At 41.6% G+C, this 21,607-nt stretch overlaps 1 protein-coding gene across 1 annotated transcript in view; it reads right to left on the reverse strand.

Moving 5' to 3' along the window:
• The window catches only part of LOC310645839 (connector enhancer of kinase suppressor of ras 2-like), a gene marked incomplete at its 5' end in the record, with an annotated part of 253,582 nt that overhangs the window by 83,474 nt on the left and 148,501 nt on the right, over positions 1 to 21,607 (reverse strand). The window contains 4 exons of the mRNA XM_083371858.1: positions 1,013 to 1,119; positions 1,273 to 1,406; positions 8,921 to 9,067; positions 18,270 to 18,338. Coding sequence (XP_083227984.1) covers positions 1,013 to 1,119; positions 1,273 to 1,406; positions 8,921 to 9,067; positions 18,270 to 18,338 — 457 coding nt within the window. The remainder of the gene's footprint in view (positions 1 to 1,012; positions 1,120 to 1,272; positions 1,407 to 8,920; positions 9,068 to 18,269; positions 18,339 to 21,607) is intronic.

Genomic DNA, 21,607 nt, shown 5'->3' on the forward strand with positions numbered 1-21,607 from the left:
GATGAAAATCTCCATAGACATTTAAGCCATAATGTGGTTTTCTACACATCTTCAAGTAACTATGATTGAGAAACACTAGTCTAGATTTTTGGAGGAGACCCAAGATGGGAGACATCTACATTTCTATCTCTTGCTTGTGAATATCTCAGAGGCTTCTAGTTGGCAGTGAAAGGAACAAAATACTAAACCAGGGGTGTCAAGCTGCCAGCCCGCAGGCCAGATGCGTCACGAGGAAACTGTGCCCACCCCATTGCCGGCAATGGGGAAAAAGCTCTGATACGTCACGCAATGTTATGTGACATCGCGAGTTTGACATGTTTGTACTCTAGACTATCAGGAGACTATAGCCTGACTCATCAAAGCTATCTTTACATTCTTATGTTTGTAGTGCACTAACGGTCACTAACTCTCACATCTGACTGGCTTTAAATGGTGATGGATTCATGGAGAACGTCAAGGATCATTGGCCTTAAAGCCTCAATGATAGCTCCATGTTAAAGACAGCATACCTCCAAATACCAATTGTAAGAGAACAATGGTAGGATAAATGTGTCAGACCTGCCCCAATCTGATCCCTTAGGACAGAAAGACCCTTGACTCCATTTGGTTAAAGCAAAGGGTTCTTTTAGTAAAGGTGGTTGGCTGCAGTAAAGTCAGGCTAGCTCTGAATTTTCCCATGCTCAAAAGATACAGAAAGGCGCAGCCCATCCCCCCCCAGTCTGTTTTGACCCAATCAGAGCTTGCCGAAATGTTTTGAGAACACTGAGATGTTTGTGGGTAATCCACATATTTTCTCAGGGTATCCTGGCCTTGGGATGCTGGTTCAAACTGGATCCAGGCTGCTCTGGTCTTTATCACCTTTATCATTCCCCCCTCCCTATTTCCCATAATGTACAGAAACAGCTTTATTGCCCTTCCATCCTCCTCATCCCCGTAGCCTGTAAGGCACCAAGCCTTTCTTTCCTAAGGGATCCGACTGGGGCAGGTCTGACAAAATGTATGTCTCTGTTACCTGGCTTTGATGTTCCCAGAGAGATCCAGATGGCCTCTGTTGAGAAACAGCATGTCTGACTTAAGCTGGATCTTGGCCTAATCTGGTCCGCTGTATGCTCAGTTGGACTGAAACAATAGCTAACGTGTAGAAGTTATGCATTAAGGGTGACTCGTGTCTCGTTGACTTCAGCAACTCTAAGGGCAGCCCATTAATTCTGTTGTCAAGGATGGAGTTATCATTCTGAACCACCAGGGTCATCAGTCACAGGCAAGACATACCTGGGGCCATAGAGTCCCGAGACAGGGGAGAAGATGAAAACATCTTGCAGAGTTGAGTTGTCCATTTTGGAGTTCATACCCATTGTGCTGGTTGGGGTGGTAAAACTGCTGGTTGGGCTGGTTGGGATCACAGGCTGGAAAGGGGGTGGGGGTGGGAGGAGAAAGAGAGAGAAAAGAGAAAATGCTAAATAAACTCTCCTACGTTATTTCCCTGCAACAAAATTGATGCATCGTCCTGAAGGGCAGAGTTGACGTGCTGAAAACTCTCACCTTCTGGATTGCTAATAGCAAAAATGTCTCTCCAACAGATATTTCACCTGACTATCTATTAACGGGAAGCCCTTAGTTATTTAGAAGAGACTAGTGTAATAGAAGCAAATTATTATTATTTTCCTCCAGAGAATAATTATTTATGCAACGTGCACATCCATACACATCTACACGCAGAGACTTAATCCTGGAAAACAGGAGTTGGCATGTGGCTCTAACACATGGTGACTCAAGACGAACCATTAAGTAGAAGTCATCTCCAGTTTATAGACGTTCATACAATAATCAGATATTGGAACTCGGTGCCTAAAGGTGATTGGTCCCATTAAAGCTTAGGCAGGGATGCATAAACACCATGCATTAATTTTGAAAGGGACTTTTTAAGGAAATCAAACAGATCTTTAGAAGCAAGGACACTTTGGGAATAATATGTAGATTAGATGTATTGCAATCACCATTCATAAGAATTATGATTAAAGTGTCTCAGAAATTACTTAGTCTGTTAAACATTTCTAAATTTTCTAAGTTGCAGTCTCACAATTCCTTCAGATCCACCACTCTAATTGCTCTTCTTCCTCTTCTTCTTCTTTTTTTTGCAATGTAATTAATAGCAGAAATGAGCAGGAGAAACACAGTCTCTTGTGCCCTGTGGCTTCCAGGGTCAATTGTAATATGGATGATGGAAAATTTCCACAGGGCGTCTACATCTGTAGTAAGGAATTTGCCTGAACAAACAGAAGCCAGAATACAAGATTTTGTAGTCTTTCAGAATCAAGATAACGTGAAGTGTTAATACCACTTTATAATGCCTTGGTAAGACCACACTTGGAATACTGCATCCAGCTTTGGTCACAATGCAAAACACATGTTGAGACTTTGGAAAGAGTGCTGAGAAGAGCAACAAAGATGATCAGGGGACTGGAGGCTAAAACATATAAAGAACGGTTGCTGGAATTGGGTATGCCGAGTTTAATGAAAAGAAGGTGGCTGGAGGGGGCTGGAGGCTAAAACATATAGGGAACAGTTGCTGGAATTGGGTATGTGTAGTTTAATGAAGAGAAGGGTGAGGGGTGACATGATAGCAGTGTTCCAATATGTCAGGGGCTGCCCCAAAGAAGAGGGAGTCAAGCTATTCTCCAAAGCACCTGAAAGCAGTACAAGAAGCAACGGATGGAAACTAGTCAAGGAGAGAAGCAACCTAGAACTAAGGAGAAACTTCCTGACAGTTAGAACAACTAACCAGTGGAACAACCTGCCTCCAGAGGCGGTGAATGCTCCAACACTGGAGATTTTTAAGAAGAGACTGGACAGCCATTTGCCTGAAATGGTATAGGGTTTCCTGCCTGAGCAGGGGGTTGGACTAGATGACCTCCAAGGTCCCTTCCAACTTTATATTATTATTATTATTATTATTATTATTATTATTATTATTATTATTATTATTATTATTATTATTATTATTATGGTCTAGGGGTGACATGATACAGTGCTCCAATACTTGAGGGACTGTGACAAAGAAGAGAGGGTCAACCTATTCTCCAAGGCAACAGAAGGCCGGACAAGAAACAATGGATGGAAACTAATCAAGGAGACAAGCAAGAATAAGAACTAAGAACAAACTTCCTGACAGTTAAAACAAGTAATCAGCGGAACAACTTGCCTCCAGAAGTTGTGAATGCTCCAACGTTGGAAGTTATAAAGAAGAGATTGGGCAACCATTTTTCTGAAATGGTATACTGTTTCCTTTCCTGAGCAGGGAGTTGGACTAGATGACCTCCAAGGTCCCTTCCAACTCTGTTATTCTGTTATTTTCCTGGACCTTTTGTGACTGTTCAGTCTTTGCCTTTCTAGTTCTCTTCCATGAAACAAGAGTTAAAGAGGGCCAAAGTAACTGCCTTTAATTATTTTAGGGATGTGTGGATAGGTTTTTAATACTGAGTATTTTTTTTAAAAAAACTAATGAATATGTCTTTATGTATATGTAGCCAACAGGGCTTAATTTGGAAATGTATTCCTGCCATACCATATATTCAAGTATAAGTTTTGAATGCGCAATACTGTATGTTGCTTTTCTGCTTACCCAAAATCAAAGTGAGGTGCTAATTGTCCATGAAATAGCCAATTCCCCTTTCCATAAATATTCATAACACAGTGGAATAATTATTTAGGAGTATTTCTGTGTGAAGTCTGCTGAGCAATAGCAATAAAGTGATAAAAGTGCAAAAAAAACAACAACCCCAGAACTTATTTTGGAACCAAAACACTACTAAAATTGTATGAAAAGAGATTTGGTCAAGAATATTTTGGTCCTGCAGCATGAATTCAGCTCACTCACCTTTGGCTGGCCCCACCAGAGGTGAGTGCTGCAACCTTAAGATAAAGGTTATTTTTTTCCCTAATTAAAATCTGATGACATCAGCAAACAGAAACAACTTTGCTGTCAGAGGGTAAAGACTCTTTGCTGTTGTGGGAGCATTAAGACCAGCCAAAGAATCAGTGGGAAATCCTGAGAGAGACCCAAGAAGGATAAACTTTCATCAAGGCTTTATTTTACAGAGTCTCCAATCCAGCTCACCCATGTAGGGCTGTGGCTCATAATTAAAACATCACTAGTCTTAAATGAAAATGGCCATTGAGAAGATAGAGTGGAGATATTGAAAAGGTCAACACTAGAAGCAAAGGATGGAAATGAGAAGGAAAGAGATTTATTTAAACAAGCTCCAGAAAGGCAAAATCTGCCAGAGATGCTGGAATGGTGTCATGTATCATAGATGCATTTGGCCTTGTGAAACCTCCCGTGAAATGAAGGAGCAAAGCTGACTCCAAGACAGTGCTTAGTTGATCTCATCCGATCACCGCAAGGTCTTTGAGTAGATGTCCTCAACTGTACTTTGAAACTGGAATGTGCTAAAGACATTCCAGCAAGGATGGGAAAGTCCTCTTTCACCTGAAACTCTCCATAGGCCCTCTACTCTTGGGTTGCTAGCCTGTGGAATGCAAATGGGGAACTGCATCAGACCCCCCCTTCCCAAATACACACGCAGAAGTCCGAGAGATTTACATCCTTCTATTTTCAAGTGTGTAAAGCAGCATTTATTCACTGGCGACTGCTCAGGCAGTCCTTAAATCAATCCCACATGCCCAGTCAGGTGCGTTCTCGAAATGCAAGAATGATGAGTGACAAGCCAGTTCATGCAAAAAGAAAATATTTCTCACTCTGAGAAATCTAAATATATTCTTCCCCGCTCATCCAACGATCACTGTTCTGTTGTCATCACAATCAGTCAGTCAGCAGAGGGAACAGCCTGCCGTAGACTCACTACAAAAATCACTTGTAGTGCAATGGATCTGTTGGCAATGAAAAGTTGAACCATCTTCCCAGGATGCTTAACCGCAGAACAGGAGATCTCTTCTCAGTTTTGTTTTAAGAAGATGTACCTAAATGGCAACCTCAAACCCTCTGAAAAGCGGACCAATCGTTTGGTTAACCAGACTGTTGGGAAACTGCCAGCTAGGCTGGAAGGAGGGGTCAAGTGGGGGCCCAGCTTGGAATTGTTGCACAGCCACAAAGGCATAAACTTGGCCTCCCCCAGAATTCATGAAGCCTTACCTGGCTGTTCCTAGAGGTAGGCAAGCAGTCTGGGGAGATTCTTGTAACTTAGGTAGAAGACAATAAAGTTGCTTGCTTTAGCTATTTATGGGGGAGTAGGGGGCTGGTTGCTTGTGGCTGATACACTGACTGTTTCATGAACTTCACATTCAAGCACAGAATGGGTAGAGAATGACATTTCCTGCCCTCTTTCTGACTCACCATTCAGAGCAGCTGCTTCATGGCCCTTTACAATTTTTCCCAGGACCGGTCCAACCATTAGTCAGAAGGAAGCAGCAACCTGGGTGAAACCTGCTCACTGTTCCCCTATTTGTAGCTATTTGTAGCTACAAGTTCACTGCATCCAAGACACCCAGTTCTTTGGATGCTTACTTAAAAGGAGAACGGGCATTATTTTCAGGGGAAAGGCTTCACTTGACTTCTGAATGATTGTGCAAGAGTTTGTGTTTTCTGCAAGGAGGGGGAGCCAGGGGCAAAGCAGTCTGTGCCATGACAAATTTGATTTGATTTAATTTTAATATTTAAAACTGACTAATGTTTCGTTTAATGAACAGAATTTCTAGTGATGGCTCCCACCATTGTGTTAAATGCGACTGAATAATGTAATAATGACTTCCCTCATTTAATTAACTGCAAATGCAATCCCTTTGATTTTCAGAATCTAACCATTCTGTTCTTAGAGATGTCTAACTGTAGAATCTTCTTACACATAAAGAATGACTGTTAGGTGGCCAGTTTGAAGCCTCTAAGGGCTGCACCTAAAGATTTTGAGGTGGGGGTGGTATAAACAGTGCTGGAGGGAACCTTGGAGGTCTTCTAGTGCACTCCTCTGCTGAAGCAAGAGACCCTACACCAGGAATTCTGGGAGTTGAAGTCCACGGGTCATAAAAGAGCCAAGGTTGCCTACCCCTGGCCTAGGCCTAGGCCGCTTTATGACTGGTGGACTTCAACTCCCAGAATTCCTGAGCCAGCCACGCTGAGGGGAAAGGGAGAGGTTTCCAAGCTGAGCCAGGCTGGCTCAGGAATTCTGGGAGTTGAAGTTCACGGGTCATAAAAGAGCCAAGGTTGCCTACCCCTGGCCTAGGCCTAGGCCGCTTTATGACTGGTGGACTTCAACTCCCAGAATTCCTGAGCCAGCCAGGCTGAGGGGAAAAGGAGAGGTTTCCAAGCTGAGCCAGGCTGGCTCAGGAATTCTGGGAGTCCACGAGTCATAAAAGAGCCAAGGTTGCCTACCCCTGCCCTACACCAGACATGGTTATCCAATCTCTTCTTTAAAATCTCCAGAGATGGATTATCAACAACATAACAGAATAACAGAGTTGGAAGGGACTTTGGAGGTCTTCTAGTCCAACCCCCTGTTCAAGCAGGACACCCAATACCATTCCAGACAAACGGTTGTCCAGCCTCTTCTTAAAAGCCTCCAGTGATGGAGCACCCACAACTTCTGAAGGCAAGTTATTCCATTGGTTCATTGCTCTGACTTTTAAGAAATTTCTCCTTGGTGGAGCAGTGGGCTAATGCCTCCTTAAGTAACACCAGCTGCCTGCAATTAGTGCAGGTTTGAGTCCCACCAGGCTCAAGGTTGACTCAGCCTTCCATCCTTCCGAGGTAGGTAAAATGAGGACCCAGATTGTTGGGGGCAATTAAGCTGACTTTGTAATAATGCCGCTTGGGGGGGGCGCGAAAGCCCTAATAAGCAGGCATATACATAGAATGAAGGCACATTGGTTTGTGCTTAAATTGTAAACTGCCCTGAGTCTTCTGAGAAGGGCGGGATATAAATGGGATTAAAAAAAAAGTTCTAGGTTGCTTCTCTTCTTGACTGGTTTCCATTCATTGTTTCTTGCCTTGCCTTCTGGTGCTTTGAAGAATAGGTCGACTCCCTCATCTTTGTGGCAGCTCCTGAGATACTGGAACATTGCTATCCTGTCACCCCTCATCCTTCTTTTCACTAGACTATAACTTTTGGAGGCAATGTTGAACCTTGCACTGTGCATATCTGAAAGCTAGTGTTATTTACAGTATTATACAAAGGGTGGCAAATATTAGGTGATCTTTCTCTGAAAGTCATGGTTGACTAACAAAAGAAAAACATAAAACCCAGCTTGGATCAGATGTTCTTAGTAAGTTGGGAAAAGCTGCTCTCGAGTCGCAATTCTGTCTTTATCAAACCACTGGGAGTTTGCTTTTTCAAATCCTCTTGAATCCTGTAGCAATCTAACAGGGACAACACTCAACCGCCGTTCACGATAGCTTTGCTTGTTTTTTTTTATACTGACAAATAAATAATATTTGTCTTTAAGCTCATAATCGTTTGGCCTCCAAACCTGAGAAATAAGCAGGTTGGGAAATCCAAGAGGGATTTAAAATTTCTTCTGAAAAGAATAGCTAGAAGGAAAGGGGAGAGAGAAGCAGTTGTGATAGGATGGAAATGAAGAATAATGTGGTTTGATAGCGTCGATTTTGCTCGTGAGAGAAAGAGAGAGAGAGACTTGAATGAGGTGCAGTTGGCTAAGGGCAGCTGGTGGAAAATGCAGGGCTTGTAATTGTGTTCTTCCTCCATTTGGAATCCCAGTAATAATAAAAGAAAAAAAAAGATATGAAAAGAAAGTCATTAGATTTATGCCTTCTCCTCTCGGAGGGACGCTTAACAGAAAAACATATTGCACTCAATTTCTAGGTCATTGCTGGTGCTGATAGAACCAGCCATTCAAGGTGTGGGGTGGAGGAAGGGTCTTCCACCTTCAAATCACCGTTGTGGCCATTTGGGGCTCAAGACCTATATCTATCTGTAGCCACAGGAACTTAACCTTTGAGTAAAATGTAGGAATGCGTGACTAATCCCTTCAATTGCACTTTGCAACACAGGAGAAGAGATTGTGCTCAGATCAGCAAGTTGTGGAAATGTGGAAGATACGTTATGATGCACCCAAAACTTTGAAGAACAAACGTGGCAAATGTATTTACTGGGTCTCTGTGGATATCTGGGAAACTCTCTGGCTGTTAGCCCAATGAGGTGGGCCAGGCATGAGGCACAAATTGGAGTACTCGCTCTATCTTTCTCTATGGAGATTCTCAGTCATCCAGGTCATGGTTTTCCCAAAAGTGCTTTTCCAAAAGACAACTGGACTTTCTTTGTTTTTCCGTGAAGACGTTTTGCTTCTTCAGTTCTATAGACCCCTCACTGAACCCCAGAATGGAAGAAGCTTCTTGGATGAGAAGTAAAACATCTTCAGAAGCAAGAAAGTTCACTTGCCTTTTGACAAAGCACCTTTCAGATGACTAAATGTGTTGCGTTGCATTGCATTGCATTGCATTGAACTTAATTGCACTGCACTGCACTGCACTGCATTGCATTGCATTATACTCTACTCTACTCTACTCTACTCTACTCTAGCTGAAGAAGCTTCTTGGATGAAAAGTAAAACATCTTCAAAAGCAAGAAACTCCAGTTGCCTTTTGAAAAAGCACCTTTGGGGCAACCATGACCTGGATGACTTAGAATTTCTGTAGACAATAGATTTAATCATTTGACCATATCAAAAATATAAACCTAATACAAATCACAAAGACATTAAAAGAAAATAATAGAACAAGCTCTCAGCAAATCCTCCCCACTACTGTTAACCCCAGCCCGTTTTGCTTCTTGACATGCCACTGCTAAAGAGGATTGCTGACAGCGACACCCCCCCCACCCCCGACAAACAAGAGCCAGTGATGCATTTTTCAGAGTCCATTAAACAAAGACTCTGTCCAAGGTCATCTTACCTGGAGAGCAAGGGGTTTCCACCTGACGTTCTTGAGAAGTGCCGGAGCAGAAACAAGAGTATTCTGAGGTCGCTTCTTCAACGTTAAGATCACCCCGTTTGGGTCTTCACGCAACGCATTGACCAGATTCTTTAATTGCCAGCCAACCTGAAAAGAAAATCCCACCGTGGAATTTTAAAAAGTCATTTTCCTCCTGCCTTTGGTTAGCTTTCTGTAACCAAGGCTGCTTTGATGTTAATATCTCAGTCAATCAATCCATTTATCGTTACAGCCAAAGGCCAACACATAAATTAAACATTCAAATAAGACAAAACAAAACAGACCCAAACACAAGCAGACGAATGATGTCATTAGTTTTACACACAGTATAACAAAACCTAGCTACCTTCAGAAAAACTGAATCCTACTGAACTGACAATAAAAATACATTGAGTATAGTCTTAAGGCTGGATAAAAACACATACTCAAATTAATGATAAAAGATTATTAAAAAGATCTAAAATGTTTATTTATGTTTCTGGCGAATCCCCAGTGTTGCTGTGCAGAATCGAGCCACCTGCGCCGTGATCCCTGTCTACTCGTCCTTAAGCAGCCACTGGAGATAAATGCTTTCCTTAAATTAATATTGTGAACGAGGGATTCCTTAGGATTGACTTTATGTTACAAAGTGAGTGTGCAGAATTGACGGCTGGGATTGCAAAAATCCAGATGACCACCAGGGAGGAATACAGGATTAGATTTCTGTATGTCTTTGCTTCCACCTGGTGGTCATTAGTATGAAGTGCAGATGTGTGCATCTGTGTTATGTCGAAAAGACATGATCGGAATCCCTCTTTATATTAAAGCAGTTCCTCCATTTAGCCAGAAAACAGCCTTGTGGCCATTTTTTTTAACACTTGCGCGTTAATGTCGACAAAGCAAACCCTCAAAGCAGCCACAGCTTTATTTTAGATGAAATATGAAGCCAGGATTTCTTTTAAATACTTTTCACAATATACCCAACTGTAATATAGAACTCGTATATTACTCTCGGCAAGAGTTGTGTAGTGCCTGTTAAGCATTTTGTTCCTTTCTCTTTAAGAAAAAAGGTAATATTCGTTTATTTTAATTTTTAAATAGGGCAATATTGTGATAAACAATCCATTGCTCTAGCACTACTTTTTAAAAATACAGACAGTGATGTACTGTTCTAATTTTTATATCCTCTAACAAACTGAATTATTGCTTTTAATTATCTTCTCTACTGATGGATCTCTCTGTTTCACTGGAGGATTTTTTAGCAGCAGCTTCAGAATAATTACAAAATGAATCCTTGCTGTTGTAATAGGATCTGTTAATTTGGGGGTAGGGGAGAAATTGGAATGGGGAGATTGGCAAAGGGAGCTTGCATATTGGAGAATAATATTGCTGCAGTTTCTTCAAGGTGTTTAATTAAAGATAAAACATTATTTATTTGAGCTATGGAAAAGTCCACGGAGGGAGAATGGAATTTATTAAGTTATTGCAAGTAATAACACCATTTGCAAATAAAGCTCTTGTAACACAGAGGGCCACATTTCTCTGTCTTGAAACTTAGAGGCATTCTAAGCATTTTTTTTTCTTAAAAGAAAAAAAAAGGGAACAGTAAAAGAAATTCACCCCTTTACATTCCAATATGGAGGATCCTTTAAGTTTACAATCCTAGGAAAAGCTCTTTTGTTTGCATGAATAAACATTCCACCTTCCTATGAAATGCAATGTTTAAACAACGTTTTGAAAGAGCTGATAAGCAAACAGTTGGAACATATAAATGAAACAGAGTATTTTTTTTCTATTAGCATGCATGGAACATTTCCAGAATAAGCATTAAAGAGTTCAAGGGGCTGAGTTTGGAAAGACGTGGGGGGGAAGGAAGCAATAGCTTCTTAGTATGGCTTTTTTTTTATTCCATTTATATCCCGCCCTTCTCCGAAGACTCAGGGCGGCTTACAAGCTTAGCAGTAGCCTTCATTCTATGTATATGCCTGCTTATTAGGGCTTTCACACCCCCCAAGCGGCATTATTACAAAGTCAGCTTAATTGCCCCCAACAATCTGGGTCCTCATTTTACCTACCTCGGAAGGATGGAAGGCTAAGTCAACCTTGAGCCTGGTGGGATGCAAACCTGCACTAATTGCAGGCCGCTGGTGTTACTTAAGGAGGCATTAGCCCACTGCTCCACCATGGCTTCAAAGTCCACTCTGGAAACCTTGCAAGACAAACACAGACTTTCCACGGTAATTGTCTTTACAGGTGGTCCTCGATTTATGACCCACAACGGAGCCCAAAATTTCTGCTGCGAAGCAAGACCTTAAGTGAATTTTGCTCCATTTTGCTCCATTTTCCTGCCACAGCTGTTAGATGAATCACTGCAGTTGTAAAGTGGGTAACCCATTTGTGAAGCGAACCCGGCTTCCCCATTGATTTTGCTTGTCAGAAGGTTGCAAAAGGGGATCACGTGACCCCAGGGACTCTGCAACCGTCATAAATATGAGTCAGTTGCCAAGTGTCTGAATTTTGATCACGTGACCAGGGGGATGCTGCAACGGTTGTAAGTGTGAGAATTGGTCATAAGTCACTTTTATCTGTGCCGCTGTAACTTTCAAAGGTTATTAAAATGAACTGTTGCAAATTGAGGACAATCTGTAATTGCTTGAAAGGCTCAACAGGAGAACAAACACTCAGAGCCAGCCCTAATCAGTATTTAGATGGGCTGCCATTATATATTCTGTCCTCATTTTTCTGTTAGCCAAGCATTCTTAGTCTTTCATGGAACTTCTTGGGACTTTTTTTTTCCAGGAATTGCGATTTGCTATCCTGAAGATCTGTCTTTAGACCCATGGTGTCAAATCTATGGCACGCATGCCACAGGTGGCACACACAGCCCTGTCTGTGGGCACGTGGGCCGTTGTCCCAGTCCTAGGCCTTTAGCTGGGTTTTATAAAACCTTTATAAAACCATGTGCAAAAAAAAAAAAGATTCAATCAATCAATTTCAACTTCTCGTGGGGAAAAAAAATTGATTGATTGAACTTTTTAGTCCCATCCAGTCTGATATTACCACCACAGCCACACCCACACAATGGGCCACACCCACCCAATGGGTCATGCCCAGCCAGCACCCGACGATACATAAGTGGGTTTTGGGTTGCAGTTTGGGCACTCTAAAAGGTTTGCCATCACTGCTTTAGACCATCAACAATCCAAGCTAGGTTGACTTCCATCTCTATTTGTATTCATGCTTTGAGGCTCTCCTGAAGCCATTCTTCTACAGCGCATGAAGAATTACACCCGACTAGGATCATTTTAGATGATTCAAGCATCTATCGTGAACTCATTATTAGTATATGAATGCTACGTTGCTTGAGCATAATAATCTTGCCAATACTGAGAAAATAATCACCCTTGAGAACTTAAGAAAAGTAAAGTTGTATTTCTGGCTTCCCATTTATTTTTTTGTGAGTTTTAAACAAATCAATAGTGACTAAGCTTTCTCTCGTGGCACGGCAGCTGCTGCAGAAGTTTTAAACAACACTAGTGGATTCACACCTTGTGTTAAATCAGAAGGTGGCATGCTGGTTTTTGATTTAGCACAATGTATGAACTAAGCCAGTTGGCTTGTAAAATCATGCCTTAATGTTAGATGTAAAGAAGGCCATTGTCATTCATTCTGACAATTATTATTTTTTAAAAAAAATAAATCTTGGCTTAGCATGATATATGATCTGCAACCCCAACATTGTTTAATACTTGTTCCCCATGTCAGTATTGTACAGCTAGTCCACATTTTGGATAGATAGGACTGCTGGTTTGAAAGAGGGGTCAAAGAGGCCATCTAGGTCAAAACTGAACAGCCCTCTCTCAACAAAGGGGGAGGGATATGACCTCACCTATCCCCAGTCTACAACACGGTCCTTTCAGCAGTTCCAAGAAGGCTCCACACCCATTTGCACTACTCAGGTGACCCCGAGGACACAGATAAACCTCCAGGTGGCCTCAATGACTCTCTAAAAGGATGCAAATGACCAGCTGTCTGCAAGGACTAAAAATCCTTCCATTTCCCCACCATCCAGTCAGAGCTGAAGAAGCTTCTTGGATGGGAAGCGAAACGTCTTCAAAGAAAAACAAGAAAGTCCAGTTGCCTTGTGAAAAAGCATCTTTGGGATAAGAGACTGGTCAACCATTCATCTGGAGGGGTATACGGAAGCGGTCTATATACCCAGTGGTGGGGAGAGGGGAACTGGCCTGTTCAAGTGGTTGCCCGGTGTGTGCACATACACGTGCTGCTTGCGCACGTCGAGCACATGTGCTGGCCAGCCGCTTGTGCGGCCCGGTTCTGAACAGGCCACAGCCCGGTAGTGGGCTACAACTGGAGGGTTGGGGACCCCCTGTTATAGGGTCTCCTGCTTGAGCAGCCCCTTCCAACCCTGTTATGCTATGCTCTATGCAGTGTGGGGTTCACCCGATTCGCACCACTTCGGCAGACCCGGTAGCTAATTTTTTTGTTGCTCAGGCCCAGAATGGACTTCCAGAAGCGGCTTCCACACAGAGAAACGGCTGTCCACCACTGGTTCTGTGGTCATTTTAGGAAGTGCCAAAGAAGACAAGAAGACACTGAACATAGCCCAGCCATGCTGTACGTGTAGTGAGATTTTTAAAGGTTAAAGAAAGCTGGAGGAAATCTTTGTCTCTTTATCTTAAAAAGAAAAGAAAAGAAGAAGTCAAGTATAATTCTTCCTTCCAGCCAGACAGATTTTATTTGGGGGAAAAAAAATCCTTAGAAAAGAAGAACAGATAGGAAAACCCAAACCCAAACCCTGCCCGGTCAAAGCAACACAAGGGAGGAGCAGATGCATAGATCCATTCCCAAAGATGTAGTCTGAAACAGGAGAAAGAAAGAAAAAACGACAACGCAGAGATGCAAACAGCCTCTACCAGAGGCTGCCCTTTCAAAATGGTTATTGACAAGGAACGCAAGGGGTCTGCAAGTGCACAGTTCACATCCAGCCCTCTGGTGATGGATTTAACCTCATTTAGAATTGGATTGCAATACTAAATATATTTTACCAGGGAGAAAAATCAGACGAAAACGCAGTAGGATTCTAACTCGGTGAGCACACAGTCCGACACAATTATCAATACTGACTTTGCTCACATGAGTTCTGTTCCTTTCCTCCAGGCATAAACCCAATCATTTTCGAGCTGGTTTCTTTTAACCGAGAAAATGGGTTTGGCTATAAACGAATTGGGGCTTTATTTCTAAATTATTTCCCCTTTCATCTCTCTGTCCTTTAAGTTAGGTCCTGAAAACAAAAACAAAACAAACCCTCATCCTCCTGACATTTAATCGCAACCTGAAGAACCAGCTGGACTTTTGAAAACTGGGTATAAATGTTAAAAACCTGAGAGCCTTGGCAAATTTCACTAGTTCCTTCTTGCCGGAGAATGTTAAATAATTAACGCCCCAAAGATAAATTGCTCAAAGAGGAAACCTGAATGAAGGAGTCATTAAAAACTAAAAATATATATAATTGAGGCCATCCGGCCCCAAGTGTCAGTAGGCCGAAATGGAAAGCTCTTAAAATGTTATTGATGATATGGCTGAGTATTGAATTTGGGCAAAAATAGAAAGATGACGTCATGATGGACTGGAATTCTTGAAAGTGGAAAATTAGAGACACCACGGATACCCATATAAGGAACAGTTGCTGGAATTGGGTATGTGTAGTTTAATGAAGAGAAGGACGAGGGGAGACATGATAGCAGCCTTCCAGTATCTCAGGGGCTGCCCCAAAGAAGAGGGAGTCAAGCTATTCTCCAAAGCACCTGAAAGCAGGACAAGAAGCAACGGATGGAAACTAGTCAAGGAGAGAAGCAACCTAGAACTAAGGAGAAACTTCCTGACAGTTAGAACAATTAACCAGTGCTTAAGATAAAATCTGCTCTGGTTGAAATCTGGATGGCATTCAAGGATTTCTCATTTGAAAAATAAAAGGGTAAAAAATAATTTGATTTATCCAGGAAACAGGGGAGAGCATCTGATTAGCACCAAGTGCAGTGAAAACTCTCTCTTAATGTCCAAGTATTCAGTCAGTCTGAGAAGCAAGTCAAGCACTCAAATGGATTATCACGGGAAACTTGATATTTGATGTTTGAAGCAAAGACTGAACAGAAAAGCTTTGATTTTTTTCCCCCATCAGCTGTTTTTAACCTACAGAAACAAGCATTTATGTAATCAATCCGAGGTTTTCGTGATTAAACTGGAGTCAATGTTAAAGTTGTTTGGTTAAAAGTAAATCAGGTAATAGATTTTGTTGTGGCGTGGCCCATATCCCCTTAAATGCATTGCTCAGATATGAATGAAGCCTTGTTCAAAAATCCATTTCAACCATTTTCTAACTGTTACTGGATTCAACCTTTAATTAAATTGAATGTATTCACATCCCTGTTGCATACACGAATGCAAGACAGATGAAGATTTTAAGCAGGGATCAGGCAGTAGGTTACCATATTATCTAAAGATTTAGTATATTGCACCTATATAAAGAAGATTAAACTTATCTTCTTGAAACGTCAGTTTGGAGAAATGTCTCACCAACTTGGATAGATGTCTGTCGTACACCGTCACAAAGAGTTGCATAGCAACCACTTTCCTGATGGTGATTTGTCTTACTCAGTATGAAGGCTACTGAAATGTTGAGTGATTGTAGGACACTTGTTCGTTTTATCTGAAGCGAAGACGCCCTTGACCAGCATCAAGGATATTGTGTCAATGCACACACAAATGCAGGAAGTCTCATGGCTCCATCTCGGTGAAAAAAAGTATTCTCAGCTGAATGAGGAACACAAGGGAAATGAATTGAGATCAGCTTCCGAATCTCCGTTTCTTTCATAATTAGAATGACACTGATGGAGTTCATTAGTTTGTTCTTCGCTCATTGTAAAACCGCACGTTTCTTTATAAGCTGTTCTTTGATTGACACTCGGTTGGGTTGAAAGGGCAATCAGAAGGGGGAAAAAACCCACACAATTTAGAACAAAAAGGCTTGGCTTTGCAAAGCTGTTTCCAAAGAGTGCGTATTTTTTTGTTCCTAATTTTAATAGGTTACAAAGGGGAAGTAGGCACGTGATGGAACCGGTTTATGAATGCGTATCCAAAATCAACACAGGCAGAAGTGTATTTGCTAAAAAAAAAAGTTTCTGAAATTCACTCCAATACGTTGATCAGTAATAGTCATTGCTGAAAAGAGAATAGGGGGCCAAATGGAAGACCAGCATACTCTTTGAGGGAAGGCAGGTGGTTCCAAAATGGAATGAATGAATGAATGAAATGAATGAATGAATGAGTGAGTGAGTGAATAACCTTCTTTGTATTCTTACATCATCGGCTTGTCTTATGACAAAGCTAAACTGAGATTCCACGCACGTGTGTTGCTCCAATGCCCTGATAAAGAATATGCTGACCTTAGTTTAGCTTTGGGTTTATCTTCAATCCTGCCTTTCAACCTCACGAAAAGGTTAACAAAGTGGCATGCAAAACACCCTGTATTCATGCAAAAATTCTCCTAAATGGAAAAAAAGGAAACCTAGCACAAAACAAGAAGAAACTGTGAGGATGCAACGTATTTTCATATATGGTGGACTTGTAAAAAGGTTAAAGCTTTTTGGATTAAAATTTGGTGGAATATGCAAAATATATTTAAGAAAAGGATAAAGTTTTCTCCGCAATTGTTTTTATTGGGTATTATTACAGATACTACTGTTATAGATACTAAGTTGATGTTGAATTTAATCACGGCAGCGAGACTCTTAGTAGCGCAATATTGGAAGAAGGAAGAACTGCCGACTATAGAAGAGTGGACTTTAAAAGTTTCCAACTTGGCGGAAATGGCAAAGATCTCAGCATATTTGAAAGACCAATCGCAACAGAGATACATTGTGGAATGGAGGAGATGGATTGATTATATTCAAAATAAATATGGGACTAAAAAGTTTCATTTAGCATTTGAATAAGTAGTGGATCTATAGGATGTATAATTAGTTAGTAGTTATTTTACTAAGAGTTAAACTGCGATAGAATTTAATGTTTTATTGTTGTTAGCATATTTTAGAATATGTTTGTTTGTATTTTTATACCCTGTACTCAAAAATGTATTGTAAAACTTTTCAATAAAAAAAATTGTTAAATGCAGGTAAGCTTTCCTAAGAAAGTTATCTTAATTGTTGCATTTCAAGTAAAACTTGTATTTGTTTGCTTATGGGGAATAGTATGGAGATGCAAAAAAAAAGGTATGGGGGAGAAAAAAAGTGCTCAATATATTCATTTTCAAAGAAATAGTAACAGTTGATTATTAAAACTCAAATAATACTGAAAAAAAGAAGAAACTGTCCAATTTCAAACCCATAATAAAACCACCAGACGATAAAGCAATAAACATAATAGCTAATATTCTGGTCACGTGGCCAGTGTGACTGTATGCCAAAGATGCACAGAACGTTGTTACCTTCCCACCAAAGTGGTACCTATTTATCTACTCATATTTGCATACTTTTGAACTGCCAGCTGGGCAGGAGCTGGGGCAGGCAAAGGGAGCTCACCCCATTGTGCAGCGCTGGGATCTCGAACTTGGACTGTTAACTTTCCAGCTAACAAGCTCAGCATCTTTTAGCTGCTGAGCCCATCAGACCCCTATGGACAATACAGGGGTAGTTGCAACACCATAAGAAGGGACGCGGTGGCTCAGTGGGTTAGGACACTGAGCTTGTCAATCAGATGGTCGGCAGTTTGGCGGGTCGAATCCCGAGTGCCGCGTAACAGAGTGAGCACCTGTTACTCGTCCCAGCTTCTGCCAACCTAGCAGTTCGAAAGCACGCCAAAATGCAAGTAGAAAAATAGGAACCACTCTGGTGGGAAGGGAACAGCGTTCCGTGCGCCTTTGGCGTCTAGTCATGCCGGCCACATGACCACGGAGACGTCCTCGGACAAGTGCTGGCTCTTCGGCTTTGAAACGGAGATGAGCACCGGCCTCTAGAGTCAGAAATGACTAGCACGCATGTGCGGGGGAACCTTCACCTTTACCTTACTAAGAAGGTCAACATTGACCTCCTGACAGCAGTGGAATAAGTGAGCAGTGTCCAACACAGGGGAACTAATGTAAACCTAAGAGAGGAAACCATACATTTCCACTTCTCTTACAAAGGTTCAAACAAATTCACAGTGAAAAGGATACATAAAGATGTTAAATGGCCACTGGTGCTAAGCTAATCCTTCTCAATAAAAGGAGGCGATTAAAACAAATGACCGCTTAGTATTTCCTGAGAAGTGTACTCACCACCGTTTGATGATTGACCTGGATCACCTCATCTCCTGCATGGATTTTCTTACATTGGTCCGCTGGAGACTAAAGGCAAGAGAAACGGGGAAAACCAGCCATAAGTCCCATTTTTCCCAGTACCGTTGTAACTTCAGACGGTCCCTAAAGAAACTGCCGTAAGTCGAGGATGACCTGTGCGTCAGTTGCCTGATCACAGCCGCCACCTCCTTTAACAAATTTCTCTCAGGGGAAAAAAAAAGTATGTATTTTACGAGATATGTGTTGTCTCTGTATCCACCTTCCCCCCTCCCCTTAATACAGTATTTTGTCTTCTGCAGCAAAAACCTTCAAAAGAGAAAAGCATTTGTAATACAGGCAGTGCTCGACTTACGCCCACGACCGAGCCCCACATATCTGTTGTTAAGTGAGGCATTTGTTAAGTGAGTTTTGCCTCCCCATTTTACAACCTTTCTTGCCACAATTGTGAAGTTGTTGAGGAACTCGGTTGTTAAGTCAATCTGGCTTGACTTTGCCTGGCAGCAGGTCGCAAAATTTGCCTGGCAGCAGGTCGCAAAATCCGGGGATGCTGCAACCGTCATAAATATGAGTCAGTTGCCAAGCATCTGAATTTTGATCAGGTGACCCCCGGGATACTGCAACGGTCATACGTGTGAAAAATGGTCATGGGTCAGGTTTTCCCCCAGTGCCATTGTAAATTTGAATGGTGACTAAATGAACTGTTGAAAGTCAAAGACTACCCATATCCATAAAGTATTTTGTTTTCTATAGCAAAAACCTTCTCTCTCCTTCCCTCCCTCCTCCCTCCCTCTCTCTCTCTCTCTCTCTCTCTCTCTCTCTCTCTCTCTCTCTCTCATCTATTTATCATCTATCATTGTCACCATTATCATCTATCATCTCTCTATCTCTCCCTCTCTCCCTCTGTCATCTCTCTCTCTCTCTCTTTCTCTCTCTGTCTGCTTGTCTGTCTGTCTCTATCTATCTGTCTCTCTGTCTGTCTGTTGTCTGTCTATCTTCATCATCACCATCATCTCTCTCTCATCTATTTATCATCTCTCATCATCACCATTATCATCTCTCTCTCTCTCTCTCTCTCTCTTTCTCTGTCTGTCTGCCTGTCTGTCTGTCTCTATCTATCTGTCTCTCTGTTGTCTGTCTATCTTTATCATCATCACCATCATCTCTCTTTCATCTATTTATCATCTCTCATCATCACCATTATCATCTCTCTCTCTCTCTCTCTCTCTCTCTCTCTCTTTCTCTTTCTCTGTCTGTCTGCCTGTCTGTCTGTCTCTATCTATCTGTCTCTCTGTTGTCTGTCTATCTTCATCATCATCACCATCATCTCTCTTTCATCTATTTATCATCTATCAACATCACCATTATCATCTCTCTCTCTCTCTCTCTCTCTCTCTCTCTCTCTCTCTCTCTCTCTCTCTCTCTCTCTCTCTCTCTCTCTCTCTCTCTCTCTCTCTCTCTCTCTCTCTCTCTCTCTCTCCAAGGCAAAAAGCACTTGTAATACAATACAGTACAATTAATTTTGGCTACAGTCCTCTGTATATTATTTGATCTGGGGACAATGACATAATACATTGCAACTTGAGAAGGGTGTAACCAAAGAGGACATTTGGAGAAATCCACCAAATGTTATTAGGCTGTCAGGAAACCGTCAGCAGAGAAGCTGAACACAAACTGACTCTGAACAAAAAGCAACGTCTTAGGAACCCCATGCAGAAGCACTTCAAAAGCCACCAACTTTTTTTAAAAAAGAAAAGAAAGAAAAGAAAAAAATTCTTTGGAAGGGAAATATCATCCAGTCCAAACTAACAAAAGAATCCCAACTTGGGGAAGAGTTTTTGTCTGTTCACATTTCAATTAAATGCATCCCCTAAAGCATACACAAGAACTAACCGCCGAGGCGAACAATGGGATCAGCTGCAAAGGAAAGTTGATTTCTTTCCAGTTTTCTCAACTGCCGAGAAGAGAGGCACAATGCTCGACAACATTGTTCAAAACTGGGCAATTATAGAGACTGCAGAAAGTATATAAATTTATCTGAAGTCCAGCAGGCATAGTTTCCGAGATATTGGTGTGCTTCTCAAGGAAATAGCTTTTAGGGTTCTTTTATGCCTTTTAGTTAGACCCATATGTCTTTCTAATGGTGTAGCTATCAGCTAAACTCAACTCTGCCTCCTCCAGTCAGCTGCCCTTTGGATGTCTTGGGAACCTACTGGATAGATCCCAGCTAGGATTTGGCTAGCATCCTCATCTATCATCTCTCTATCTTCCTCATATCCATCTCTTTCTCTCTTAGTGTGTCTGTCTGTCTGTCTGTCTGTCCGTCCGTCCATCCGTCTGTCCATCCATCCATCCATCCATCCATGCATCCATGCATGCATCCATCCATCTATCTATCTATCTATCTATCTATCTATCTATCTATCTATCTATCTATCTATCTATCTATCTATCTATCTATCTATCTATCATCATCATCACCATCATCGATCATCTCTCTATATCCCTCCCTCCCTCCTTCTCTCTCTCATCTCTCTCTGTCTCTATCCATCTGTCCATCCATCCATCCATCCATCCATCCATTCCTCCATCTATCCATCCATCCATCCATCCATCCATCCATCCATCCATCCATCCATCCACCCTCTTAGTAGAAAATTGAGTTCACTCTTATGATTGGTCATTTAATCTATGAACAATATCTAGCTGGATAAAACTAAACATTTTGTTACAGGAAGCTTTACTAGAAAATCCATAGGGACTTGGCTTTCTATGGGACTGGCTGTAGAGATCCATACTTTTGATCAGTAGTTGAAATTCTTCTGACTGCTGGCAGCTTCTGGAGTCCCCCACCTTCTTTGTCTCGCTGTTTTACTCATCTCTTTACCCCAGATGACTTTGATCTCTAACAAAAGTGAGTTAGGGAAACATTTTCAACCTGCTTGATGGTCTACTTTGGGTGGGGCTGGTCCAGAAGAAGAAAATAAGCTCCTAGATTATGATGGCAGTGATGAAGAAGAAGCAAAAGATTTATAGATGCCACCTTGGGGGGGAGGGGCAAGTCTTGGAAGGATGTCTGTCATTTCAAGGCCTCTCTGCTTAATTTTTCTCTCTCTCCAACTCTTCCTTAACTCAGTTAAATCTGCAGATTATATGCCAAGTTAAATCATAGCAGTCATGTGCTGAAACAGGACTTTAGAAACCAAACACCAGGTGTTCAGATCTCCAAACAGCTGGAAACTTCAAGGAACAGAATGAATTATGTATCACGATGGTGAAGTCTATGCAAGAATGAACAATTTCTATTCTATTTAAAGTAC

The sequence above is a fragment of the Vipera ursinii genome (genome assembly GCF_947247035.1).
Source record: "Vipera ursinii genome assembly, chromosome: 12".
NCBI classification, from domain to species: Eukaryota; Metazoa; Chordata; class Lepidosauria; order Squamata; family Viperidae; genus Vipera; species Vipera ursinii.